This window comes from Capricornis sumatraensis, chromosome 2 (genome assembly GCF_032405125.1).
Source record: "Capricornis sumatraensis isolate serow.1 chromosome 2, serow.2, whole genome shotgun sequence".
Classification (NCBI taxonomy): domain Eukaryota; kingdom Metazoa; phylum Chordata; class Mammalia; order Artiodactyla; family Bovidae; genus Capricornis; species Capricornis sumatraensis.
This window is the reverse complement of record NC_091070.1, coordinates 58,884,947-58,898,665: the sequence shown is the minus strand read 5'-3', so window position 1 is coordinate 58,898,665 and position 13,719 is coordinate 58,884,947. Positions and strand designations below refer to the sequence as shown.

At 40.6% G+C, this 13,719-nt stretch overlaps 1 protein-coding gene across 1 annotated transcript in view; it reads right to left on the bottom strand.

Moving 5' to 3' along the window:
- The window catches only part of PYGL (glycogen phosphorylase L), a 52,882-nt gene that overhangs the window by 2,905 nt on the left and 36,258 nt on the right, over nt 1-13,719 (bottom strand). The window contains exon 20 of the mRNA XM_068965951.1: nt 11,299-11,471. Coding sequence (XP_068822052.1) covers nt 11,299-11,471 — 173 coding nt within the window. The remainder of the gene's footprint in view (nt 1-11,298; nt 11,472-13,719) is intronic.

Sequence of the window (13,719 nt, the reverse complement as noted above, 5' to 3'; positions counted from 1 at the left end):
ACAGCAACAGACCCAAGATCACACTTGGGCCTGCCTGGGTTCAAACACTGTGCTTCCCATACCAGGCATAGATGTGGGAGGATTTTCCAGCCTAACCAAACTTCCTTAGCTCTTCATTGTCTCCTTTGGATAGGCAATTTCTGTTAAAAATTAAGTCCTTATTAAATTGTCCTTCTTCTCTCTCCCCCTTTCTCATTCATTCATTCATTCATCACTTCAATCATACAGCACGTAAATGAAAACATTTACGTGCTGTTCCCACCTAGTTTTTAATCTCTATGAAGTTTTTATGTTACTGATTGTTTCTCTATATAATTTTATGTCATGCTCTTTTATTATTTTAAGACTGTTCTTCGATGTTTTTCCATAGTTGTCATAGTTACCAACTTAAATGGTGCTCATTCTCCATTATTTATAGACAATTATTTATTTACTTAAATATTCTACTCCTCTTTGCTACAATTTTTTTTTTTCTAAATTCTTTTAGAATAGTATTGCTACAGAAAACTTTAAGCAGGTAGTTTATGCTTCTTTTGGAATTTTTCCCTAGAGATAAATTCTTGGGAGTAGGATCTGTTGTTTAAGTTGATTGTCAAGTGGTTCTTCGACTTAAGGAACCACAAACAACACATGGGTGTTCCAGTTTCCCTGGATGCTGAACTGCCCTGTGTCTTGGATAACTTGTTTGGAAAGAATGTAGTTTAAATGTTAGAAAGTTTCAGTTAGTTCTTCATTATTAGTTCAGTTGTATTTAAAGTTCAGTGTCTCACATCTAAAGGTTCCCTTGGTGGCTCATGTAAAGAATCTGCCTGCAGTGGAGGAGACCTGAGTCGATCCCTGGCTTGGGAAGATCCCCTGGAAAAGAAAATGGCAACCCACTCTAGTATTCTTGCCTGGAGAATTCCATGGACAGAGGAGTTTGGTGGGCTACAGTCCATGGCATTGCAAAGAGTCGGATGCAACTAACACTTTCACTTTTCTCTTTTTCCTCCCACATCTATGCCTGGTACGGGAAGCAGTGTTTGAACCCAGGCAGGCCCAAGTGTGATCTTGGGTCTGTTGCTGTGGTTCAAGTTCTGGCCATTTGGATGTGTGTGAACAAGTTACTTAAGTTCTCCAAGGCTCAGTTTCTTTATCTGTAAAATACAGATAATACCTACCTTGTAAGACTGTTGTGAAAACTAAATAAAATTTTAGAAGTGCCTGCATAGTAAAGTTTTGTCCCCCTTTATCTCCCTTCTTGTCATCTGTCATTTGTATTTTTTCATTAAAAATTATGTTTTTATATCCTTTTCTCATTTATCTATTCAGGGCTTGAAAGTGGTTTCATGTAATCAAGTGATTTATTTTTGATCAATATTAACTCTTTATCTGTTCATACTTAATATGAATATCTTCCCATTATTGACTGCTTCTACTACAACTCTGTGTAGCATTCTTACCTTCAGGAAGTTCCTACAAAAGATATTCACTATGTGGCTCAAACAGTAAAGAACCTGACTGTAATGCAGGAGACCTGGGTTCAATCCCTGGGTCAGAAGATCCCTTTGAGAAGGAAATGGCAACCCACTCCAATATTCTTGGCTGGAGAATTCCATGGACAGAGGAACCTGGCAGGCTAGAGTCCATGGGGTCACAAAGAGTTGGAGATGACTGAGTGACTTAACACTTTCAAGGTGCTTTAAATTTATTAAATTATATTTTTGGCTTCGTTGTGTCTTCCTTGCTGTGTGTGTGGGCTTTCTCTAGTTGCAACAAGCAGGGGCGCTACTCTTCATTGCAGCGCACCAGCTTCTCATATTCGTGGCTTCTTTTGTTGCAGAGTGTGAGCTCCTAGTTGCATGGGTTTCAGCAGTTGTGGTGCACGGGCTTAGTTGCTCTGTGGCATGTGAAATCTTCCCGGACCAGGAATTGAACTAGTGTCCCCTGCCTTGGCAGGCAGACTCTTAACCACTGGGCCACTGGGGAAGTCCCCAACGTACTTTAATACATCATCTCATGCAATCTTCCAACCATCTCATGCAATACTTCCGCCTGAAAGTATTGTTTTTCACTTCTCAGAATAGATTACACCAATGTTAATCTATGTAATCTATGTTACCAGCTTGACCAAGGTCAGATAGCTGGTAAGTGACAGAGCTAGGGTGTGACCCAGGCTGTGTGATCCTGCTCTGCTGTTCTTTCCTGCTGAGTCTGATCTTGAGTTTGATGTCAAACACCAGATTTCAGAAATGGATCTTTTCTCCACCTGTTAACCATTACCACCAGGATTATGGAAATGTTGAGGAGGTGAGGCCACCTTTTTGTTTGCATCTCCTAATTAAAGTGATAAGAGCTCCTTTGTCACACAGGTGCTGAGTAATGGTGGCTTTCATGTCTTGTCTGTTGACTACAGAGGTATGTGTTAAGAACAGTGTACAAAAAGTTTTCAATAAGCAGGGGACTTTTGATGGCCCTCATTTTGGAGGTAGTGATATTATGTTTGCCCTTCCTCGTGGGCAGGGTTTGGGGACTCGACGGGTACACCCACGGAGGATGGACTGACTGCAGATGCAGTTTGTGTCTACGAGTGGACCAAGGCGAGAAGTGGTACCACCCCTGTGTGTCTCTGGGGCCACTCTCTGGGGACAGGGTAAGTGGGGTCTGAAGATGGGTCTTTAGGTGGATCCTTGGGGCGTTAGTGTCATATCATAGGCAGCAGGGAGCAGCAGGAGGACCCCTGAGCTGGGAGACAGTTTCTCTCAGGTTCCACAAGTGGCAAGTGTCCTTACACTCAGCTTGCTTGTTTGTAATTCAAGGGACCGTGTAATGGCTATCTATGGCTATCTGTGACACTGACGCCCATTCCAGAACTCTCCTTGAGAGTTTTAAATGAAAGGATTCTTGTTTAGGGTCAGTGGAATCCCTTGAAATCCTGTGCAAGACTTTGTGTTTATGCACATTTGAGGGTCAAGAGCTTTCATCAGATGCTCATATTGGAGCTTGCATTTTATACTGCTTACTTGACTGTTAAGTCACTGCTTCACACGTGTACTAATTTTCTTTTCTTTACAGAGTTGCAACAAATGCTGCAAAAGTTCTAGAAGAGAAGGGTATGATAAAATGCTTACATGACATACTTTCTTGGCTTGAGATGGGAAAATAAAAACAGTGAAGAGACTATTGTGTACAATCTTAACACAGAGATACCTACAAGCACCCCAACTTTAGGCAGTTCTGGATACTGTAATGAATTTTCTTTTTTAGTATTTAAAACAATAGCTGGTTTTCAGAGGCATGAAATTAAAAGTATATACTAAGGAAAGAGGTAAAAATTACCTTAAATAGAGCCATCATGTGAAGTGATAAATAAGTATTGTTATGGAGTAATCTGCTACAGGAGGGGAAAATTATACTTTATGCAATAGTAGGCAAGACTTGCTTTCTGCAGCCCTCCTTATGTAATATTTATGTCATTGTTTCTCAAAGTGTTCTGAGAACTGCCTTTATCAGAATCTGCTGGGGGTGTTTGTTATAAACACAGGTATCTTGGATCCTGGCTGTCTTCATGAACTAGATACTCTATGAATAGGACCAGGTGATTTGATTCTGATATGTATTGAAAGCTTATAATCACTTGCATTATATCTGAAACTTTACTTGGCAGTACAGGTCAGGGTGAGTTACATAAACATTTTAAAGTGTGTCACCTGCTATACACAATCTTAATTACTTATGGAAATAAAGCAAACATTTCATTGCTCCTTTAAGCTCTATGGCTCCTTTAGTGTTGACAATGATGAATTACCTGAACTAAATTCCCACATAAATGAATACTTCACTTCCTGGATGATGTAATTATCTTAGAACATTTTAAATCCATTAAGTGCCCAGCTTATGAAATTTTGCTACCATGTATTTTAATTTTCTCTATATCAATACTCCATAAAGCATTATTATTATGTTATAAAGTCAATATTTAGATTTACCTCCCTTTTTTTGCTCTTTATTATTTCTAACATGTCTATGCTTCCATCTGGGATTTTTCTTCTACCTGTCTGTTGGTGAGGAATTCTTTCAGTTTTGGCCTGAAAATGTTTTTATTTCCTCTTCACTTTTAAAGGGTATTTTTTACTGGGCATAGAGTTCTAGAGTGGCAGTAAAATAAATATTTCACTATTTTACCATTTGTTATTTTCAATAAGTTATTTTAAAGTCCATGTATGGTAACTTCAGTATTTGATCTTTTGTTCTCAGACAGTGTTGGCCAATACAACCTAGTCAGCTTCTGCAGAACACTCTCCCTTCCTATAATACTTTGCTTTCTTAAATTATCCAAGTCATGAAAATCTGCTTGTTTTAAAAGGTAGTGATTTTCTTTGTCATGTGCACAGAAATGTTAAAAATGCACATTCTCACATTCCCCACCCTCAAGATCCTGACTTCTCACTGAAGTCTGGTGTGGGGTCACTACTTTGCATTCACAAATTTAACAATTTATTATGATTCACAAATGATTTTGATGCAGGTAGTTCATGTACAAGACGAGGATCCGTTATTTAGGAAAGACAGTATTTAAATATGATAGGGGAGTTCTTTCTTTTTCATTATTTTTCAAGGATTTCCAGCTGATGCAATTATCCTGGAAGCTCCATTTACCAACATATGGGTTGCAAGTATCAATTATCCCTTGTTAAAGGTGAGTCTCATACATCTTTACAAGATGTCAAAGTGCAGGCTGTTTCTTAACCATTTTTCCTTTCTTAATTAGTCTTATATATTTCTGTTATTCTAACTTGTGATAGGTTAGTAGCCAGTTATTATTGAAGGAGGGCACATAGCTTTTGTATTTTTAGTTCTTTTATTTCTATCTAATAGATTGAGTGGCTTGTGTATGTGCTGTGCTAAGGCGCTTCAGTTGTGTCCGACTCTTTGAGACCTTACGGACTATAAGCCGCCAGGCTCCTCTGTCCGTGGGTTTCTCCAGGCCCTACTCCAGGGGATTTTCCCAACCTTGGAATTGAACCCGCATCTCTTATGTCTCCTGCATTGGCGGGCAGGTTCTTTACCACTACCACCACCTGGGAAGCCCTTGAGTGGCTTATTAAGAGCCAAAGCTTTTTTTCACTGGCTTCCCCCCCTCAATTAACTAAATTACACCTCTTCTCTTTTATAATTTTTTCATAGATAGACTTGACTTAGGTTCACTTATTTATTGTCCCTTTTCAAAGTGAAAACAAACCTTTCATATGTCATTTTTAGCCCTATGAATGTCAACCACATATCTTTCATTATTTTATGATAAGAAAGTCTCTAAAGAGTTCAAGAAGCTGCCAAATGGTTTTACATGGCATCCCAGGTGGAGAAGACAATCTTTCCAAGAAGATAAATTAGAAAAGATTGACTGACAAGATGTGTTTTTTTAATCTGTTGTATCTGTACCATTAGCTAATTTTATAATTTCATTCCATGTCTCATGCTCAATTGCTTACAGTTATACCTCTCTATAAATGTTAGTAAATGAGAGAGGGAGAAAAATGTGAGATTCTTAGAGGGGACCTGTAGCCCAAATTTGCAAATTGTTGATTACTGTTGGAAGGCATCCTAAGGGTACTTAAATCCAACCATCTACCCTTGGAATTTTTCATACAGTAAATCATCATAGAAGTTTCTGGAATTTCCTTAACTATTTCAGCTTATTACATCCTGGGACAGCTAGTTCACAGAACCACATAATCTTAAAATGCCTGTACACTCTAAACTCAACTCATTACAGGAATCCCCTCTACAATCCAAAATACTGAATGCTGAGTAATTTAAGATTCAATAAATCATTAATTGGTTCCAGACAATTAAATATTAATTTAAAGATAGTTAATTGACATCTGTTACTATTACTCTGAATAATTACTAATAAATTCACTAGCTTGTAGACATGTTACAGTTTAGAAACAAGTCTACCATTTACTTTTTTTTGAAACTTTGTTAATTCTGAAATTGAACATGATAGAGACATCTATGATTTAATAGTTATAAACCGAACCTCCATGTAACCACCATTCAAGTCAGGAAATCAGCACCACTGGCACTCTGGAAATCGCCTGTAATGTTACTTCTCAATGCAGTGAGCCTCACCTCAGGTGTAATCCTTAGTCTGAAGTTTATGGTAATTATATTCTGCTCTCTTACTGTGTTTTCTATTTGTGTCATCTCATCTGTGTTCTTTTGCCTCTACTTTCTGGCTTTCTTCTGACTTGGCAGTTGTTTCAAGGAGCAAAGTGGTGTTGAGTGTGAGGCTAACCTCTCTGGGCATCTGTTCTCTCTGGGGTCTGGACCACTCGAGACCTCACTGCCTTGGTAGATCTCTGAAACCTTCACAGAAAGGTTTTAATATATTTTCTTTAAGAACCATCGCTCTGGTGTCAGACTTTCTGGTTTTTTTCCCCAGGGTGTCACTTAACAGCTATGTAACCTTGGGCTAATTGCTTTTAATGCTTCATTAAATCTATTCAAGATTATTGTGATAAATAAATTCACATATGAAAAGCATGTGCTGACACAGAGTAACCACTCACTGACCATTAGTTGTTTTATTGGCAGTGGAGTGCCCTTGATAAGGCACTGTTGACTAAGAAAGTGTAGGTGGTACGAGACATGGATACAGTAAAAGGCATAGGTCCTAATCTTTAAGAAGTTTTTTGCAATTGGGGAGATAGGGATATAAAGTAATGACATGGATTTCCATATATCACTTTGGAATCAATTAATTGGAATAGGAAGGCAGCATGGCATAGTGGAAAAAGACTCTGGGCTTCATAAAGCTAGACAGGTTTGGGTTTGGGTTCAAATTTTGTTTCTGCCACTGACCAATTATGACTTTGGTAAACTACTTCCCTTTGTTGTATTTTTCCTATTTTTATAATGAGGTTGATACTGCATAGGGATTTTGTGTATTTGTATTTTTGAATTAAGTACAATAATCATGCAAAATATGGGCACTTAACAAACACCTGTTCCTTTTTCCCACTCAGGTACAAGTAGACTAAGCTAGGTGTTGGGGGAGGGCCCAGACAATAATTTCAGGGACAGGAGAATTCAGCGAAGAGAAGGGTCTTGTGCACAGGTGTGATCATTGAAGACTTACAAAGAGATAGGATCTAAGCTCATTTCTTAGTGAGGTGAAGGAGAGGGAGAGCAGTTAGGAAACACAGACAGGAGGGGCGAAGGAGAGCCACGGCACGTGGCCAGAGTGGGGCGATTCTGACTTAAAAGATACTCGAGAGGCACGGAGGACCTCTGTGTAAGAGCTTTGGCACTCATGATCCTTTTAAATCCTCACAGCACCTGAGTCTGGCACCATTGCCTCCACGGAGAGCTGAGGGAGCTGGAGGCTCAGTGGCTTGCCCCATTGCCACTTGCCCTGTAAAGAGGAAACAGGACTCAATCCTACCTTTTCTAACTCCTGGCAGACAGTTTTTGGGATGAAAGACTGTGACCAGATGTGGATGGCCTTGCAGCCAAGATAGGACCTGTTTGTTTTTCTAAATAGAGTTCCACTCCCTACAATCTGTAACAGCAGATTTAAAGAATATTTATCTGGTGCAATCCCAGAACCGAGAGGAGGCAGGGAGACCAACTAGGAGCCCCTGGAGGGGAGTTGGACCTGTAAGTCCCGAGGGGCACCCCTGGCTGGAGAGGAGTGCGGGATCACGAGAGTGGATGGACTGAGGCCCACTTTCTCCTCCCTCCTCCGGAACCTGAGATGAACTGCCAAAGGGCTTCTCTTATTGAGCTCTCATCAGAGGAGTCCTGATTCCGGGGGTGGAAGAACCAAAGACAAAGGAAAGAGAAGACAAGAAATCTTGCCCTTAGCACTGATAAGGGCAAAGGAAGGGAGGGAAGGAGAAGCAGTGTTAGAATCTCCAGACTGCACCTGAATGTGGGTCCTGTGCTTTGTGACCATGCCAGAAACACAGGCCAGGCAGACCCTGGGGAACCACGCAGGTTCCCGCAAGCAGCAGGCCCACGTCCAAACTGTGAAGCAGAAGTTTGTCTTTACTGGCCTCAACCTGCATCTTCTGTACCCATTGCCCTACCAAGTGTGAAAATGTGAAAGTATTAGTTTCTCAGTTGTGTCTGAATCTTTGTGATGCCATGGACTGTAGCCTGCCAGGCTCCTCTGTCCATGGGATTCTCCAGGCAAGAATACTGGAGTGAGGTTGCCCATTTCCTTCTCCAGGGGATCTTCCCAACCCAAGGACTGAACCTGAGTCTCCCGCTTTGGCAGGCAGATTCTTTACCACTGTGCCACCTGGGAAGCCCCATGCACTGTCTACTTTATCATGTGTGATTTCTTTTTTCTTCCTTCTTGTATTTTCCAAAGTATGGAAGTGAAAGTAACATGAATTGTTTTTAAAATCATAAAAGTTATGTTTTCCAAAAAAGTTTAGTATATTTAGAAAGTCACTACACTCTAAACTACTACAGTTCATGGTGAGAACTTCTAACAAATGACATACCTTTAGGGCATATTTTAATTTTTTTCCTTTTTGAAAAATAGATTTACCGGAAACTTCCAGGATTTTTAAGGTCAATTATGGATGCCCTGAGGAAAGACAAACTAGTCTTTCCCAATGATGAAAAGTAAGTTAAATATGTAAAGATGTCCTTTATTAGATTCGGGGGCGGGGGTAACTATCATGTGACTTACTGAATAGGTAGATGAGAATTCTTAGATGGGCAGTAGGATTTGGGGTAAAGTGTCTACAAATTTTTAGTATTTGTATTATGTTTATGTCTAATTAATAACTTTACCAATTCAGTACTTTTCTCTGAAGTTATGAAGGGATTTGTAGCTTATGGTGTTTTAGGACCTTTTAAAGGTCCTGTAGGGGCTAACCTAGCATTCCTTGGAGGAATCTCTGACTTCTAGGCCTTACTCCCCATGTAACCAAAATCCATACACCATCCAGCCGACTACCAACAGCAAGTCCGGTGACTAGAATGTGGCAAGCTAGCTTCTCACAGTTGGAGAATCTAGGGTGCTTGCAAACAGGTAGTTGTTATCAGTAGCTTTTCCTGTTTCAACACACTTGAGGAATCTGACATCCGAGGAGTAGCAGTGAGTCACTGTGGCAGGGTTGGCTGGTATCAGGATTTGGGAGGGGCCAAGGAAGGGCTTTTGCCATTTGCCATTCTTCATGTCATGGCCTTTTTGACTTACCAAATAGGAAGTTGACCAGGAAGCTAGTCGGACCTGTTAACATCTCATGTCCATCCTGTACATTTATGGGGAAATATAAATAAATTGCTACAAAGAGTTCTCTTTGGTCTTGTGGTAGTTCTTATAATTTTTTGGTTTTGTTATTATTTTTTTAATTTTAATTAAAACATTCCACATATTATGAAATACAGTAGAATAAGAAAAAAGTGAAGTTCTTTTAATTCTGTACAAATTCATTTTTTTTGTTATTTTCAAAAATCACATAAGAATAAATTAAATACCTAATTAAATTATATGACTAAATAGAAGAATCTTGGCTGGGAGGAAAATGTCATTATATGAAGCTTATTATATATAAAGTTGTTATTCCTGGTGAGGGACAGAAAGAGTATCTTTTATTTTGGGTGAACCTCATGTTTTGCTAAAGCCTGAACTTGGAAGAGGAGGAATCTCAATGTATTTCTTGAACTGAATACTTTTCTTCCACTTGTTCCTAGTGTCAAATTCCTGTCTTCTCCCCTTCTCATCATACACGGTGAGGATGACAAAACGGTACCTTTGGAATTTGGAAAAAAGGTATACCAAGCTCAGTGGCTGACGGAAACATACTAATGTCGCCATTTTCTCAGCCAGCCAAAATTTGATTAGTGCTGAAAGAAGGGTCTCTGACATTATAAGGGATTCCGTGCACCCTGAGTTGCTTGCTGCCTGGTGTATACAATAAGTATCAGTGTGCTATGCTGTTCAGCTCAAAGGAGTGTTTGTGGGGGATCCTGCTTCCTCATCTGGGGTCCGGATCAGCAAATGTAGAGAAGATCCCAGAATGCTCTGGGAACTTCCAGGCAGTCTTCCCTGCAGTGGCTCTAAAAATAGGGATGCTGTTCCTTTTTTTTTTAAACACATAGTGGGGGTCCACTGAAGCCCCTTGTCCCCCTGCAGGGAGGTGCTGGCAGGGGGACGATTAGGTCTTGTCACTGTTGTGTGTGCTGTGGAGCTTTCCTTCCTTGGTTGTAGAGGCAGCCACTCAGAGATATGCAGGGTGCCACGTCACCAATTAAATGGAACTAACTCCCTAAGACAGTTGTTTCTGTACCCTTTCAGGAAAATTAGCCTAGAAAAACAAGACGAGAGCTTCAAGGATCAGCCTTTGAGTCCTTGTCTTTGTGCCCCTTGCAGCTCTACGAAATTGCCCACAATGCTTATAGGAACAAAGAGAGGGTGAAGATGGTGATCTTTCCTCCCGGCTTCCGACACAACGCCCTTTGTAAAAGCTCTGCACTGTTACATACCGTGAGGTAAGAGTTGTTTTGCTAAATGCAGTGAGGGCTGCTCTGGCTTACTTAGACCATGTGGTGGGAAAGGCATGTAAGATCATCGATGTCTTTTTCCTGCAGAGATTTCCTGAGCCAGCAGTGGGCGTGAAGTCTGAGAACAGCAGAGAGCGAAGACTTGGCCTGGACACCAGCTGCGATGTGAACTTTTTATGTAAAACTGTATTGGGCTGCTTGAGTGAGCTGAACCTGCTGACATTTTTACAAGTCACCTGCCATTTTAGTAAGGGAAAGAAAGCATGGATGTTGGGCATTATGGAATGTTCTCGTTTATCTTATCACAGCCTGTTTTGGGGAACATGCAGAAACATCACCGTGGAGAATGAGAATTTGGTAAAAATTTGATTCCATCTAAAAATGTACAGTTAACCACATTCTGAGGATATTTGTGGATATGGTGGTCTTTGATTTGGACCTAGACAGCAATATAAGAAAGATGCTCCAATAGTTAAACAATTTGTATTTCAGTTTAGTTAATTTAAAAGGCATTAAAAAGCTCCCAGCTGTTTTCTAGCCTTCTGAATAGCACTGGGGAAAGTCAGTCTGCTCCCCAATCTGCCACAAAATAGAGAGATATGGCACTCATATAGCCTTTGGAAAGTGACACTTTATTAGCCCTAGTAGAGTCATACACTTTCCTTTCCAATTCCCAGAGATATTTAACTAGATTATTATTTAACAAAATGAAACAAAATCAAAGAATGTTGTAAAAATGTTCAAGTCCAGTAAGAAGCTATTCTTTTCTCAGAACATTTTACGACTTACTTTCCATTGGCTTTGTTCGCCCCACCGCTGGGTTCACTGGACAGAGAAATCTTTATGTCAGAAGGCTCCATGTTCCAGATGTCCCGGGCGTACTCCTTAATCGTTCGGTCACTGGAGAATTTCCCCGAGGCGGCTATATTTTTGAGGACCATGATGTTCCAGGCCTTTGGATTCTGTAAATTACACACGCATCTAAGGCCCAGGGCCTGAGTGCACACCAAGCTGTGTGACAGACATCAGGCCAAGCACATCCAAGAGTAATTCAGCGGGAAGTGACAGGAGTAAGCTGTAATGAGTCACAAGGACACTTGTTTCACAGCTGGGAGCTGGATAGGCAGCCTGTGCTGTTCTCCTATTTAAGATTGTTGTGCTGTGCTAAGTTGCTTCAGTCGTGTCCAGCTCTTTGCAACCCTATGGACCATAGCCTGCCAGGCTCCTTTGTCCATGGGGCTCTCCAGGCAAGAATACTGGAGTGGGTTGCCTTGCCCTCTAGGGTATTTAGGATTATATTTCTCTAAAATGAAAAAGAAAGTATTTTTCACTCTCAGAGAAACCTTAATTGATCATTTCTGCCATAGTTACAATGTTCTAGCATGTAAGCTGTATTTCCTATCTTCATTTTGAATGAAGATATCTCAGCTTCCTTTAAACTCCAGGGGAAAGGAAGGGACTAACTTCCATTGTCTGCTAGATGCCATATAAGAAATTTACCCTGTGGCTCATTGTCAGAGCTCAAGAAACACTACTTTAGAATGTTAGCTGTCACACAGGCAAACAATCCCAAAGGAGACTTTATTCACTGAATTCTCTTCCCTCAGTTTTTTCTGAAGGTAGATACTCCAATAGGTTTACACTGAATCCCAGATACTCCACTGGGGTTTGAAAACAGGACCAATTAAGGCTTTAACTTAAATAAAAAATATATGACTATATGTCTAAATAAAATACATCTCTCATAATTTTATGTAAAAAAATATAAGCTATTTATTTTACAGCCTCATGATTTTGTGAAGGACTCTAAGAAGGAGTTTGATGGCAATGACTAGAATATTATTTGAAAAAGATAGCAATGCATTAAAAGCACTTAAAACAAAAACTAAAACTGTGAGTCTGAAACTATTCACACTTCGGAAACTTACTAAAATAAGAAGAGAATAAAGGCTTCCTTTTTTCATGTTCTTTATTTAAGGGGATAATGACTAGACTTCCCAACCACATGGGCCACGTTTTCTACGCCTCAACAGTGCAATTATTGTTAAGAGTAAAAGCTGCAATTTGCACTAACAAGAAAGTGGAGCGGAATGTGGGGCCTCTAGGTGGGCATCCCTTGGATCAGGGCCATCATTTTAACAGAAGGGACTACTGTGCAAACCCCACATTCACATTTGTGCTTACGCTCATGTATATTTTCCTTTCCTGCTCTGTTTCACTTCTACTTCTTTGCCTCAACATTCTTTCCACACACGAGCATGGGTTGAGGGCAAGAGGAAGAAGCTGGAGGTGGCCATTCTCCTCCTCTGTCTTTGTGTTCCCAGAGGCCGTGTGTGGCTGCTTTCTCCAGTGTTCTGGGAGCTGAAGTGAGCTCCTCTGCTTAACTCCAGCATTGCCTCTGCTTGGGCAGCATGTAAAATTGGCTTATATACACTTAAGGGGGGGCTGGGATATGCTGTAAAGCAGTATGGGCCTTGAATGATCCTATTGTAACACTCCAGTGGGATATCTGGGATGACTGTAGGAACCGCCTTGTCACCTGGCTTTGGCAAAGAAATATAAATGTCAGTGAAGTAGGTTTCCGTTGTAAGCAGTTACTGATATGTCCAAAGGGCAGGAGGTGGAGATTGTAGGAATTTCCACGGTTCTGCTATATAATGGCTTTCTAGCTGGGGAGCAGAAATGGGGACTGTGTGGGCAAGAAGCCAGCGCTGGAGTCTTGGCACAGGGCCAGCTTCCTCCTGTATCTGTTCTCCTGTGGTTTCTGCAGTTCACTAAAAGTCTCTTCTATCAGAGATGATCACCTTTCCGTATGCTTACCAAATGTACCTAGAGGGTTGGGCTATTTGGTAACGAGGCATGATTTTGGATATGGAGGGTTCCTCACATGGTTCTAGCCTTTTTCTCTTCTCTTTCTCTCCCTCCCTCCCTCCATCTCTCTCTCTTCCTTAGTATAGTCTTTCTTGTTTCATTCCCTTTTTAAAAAAATTCAAATATGAACCCCCCCTCTTTCTGTCCATTTGTATTCTGTTCATATAGCACCACTCCACAGATAGTCCAGGAGAGGTACTTATTTTGCAACTTTCAGATACCCTCCAGTATTCTAAGGCTCAATCTAAGAATCCCTTTAGCAGATTTTTCAAATGCTGATGGTGATTCTACCCACTACTAGGTCAGAATCCCTGAGGGCAGTGGGCATCTGTACTTTGA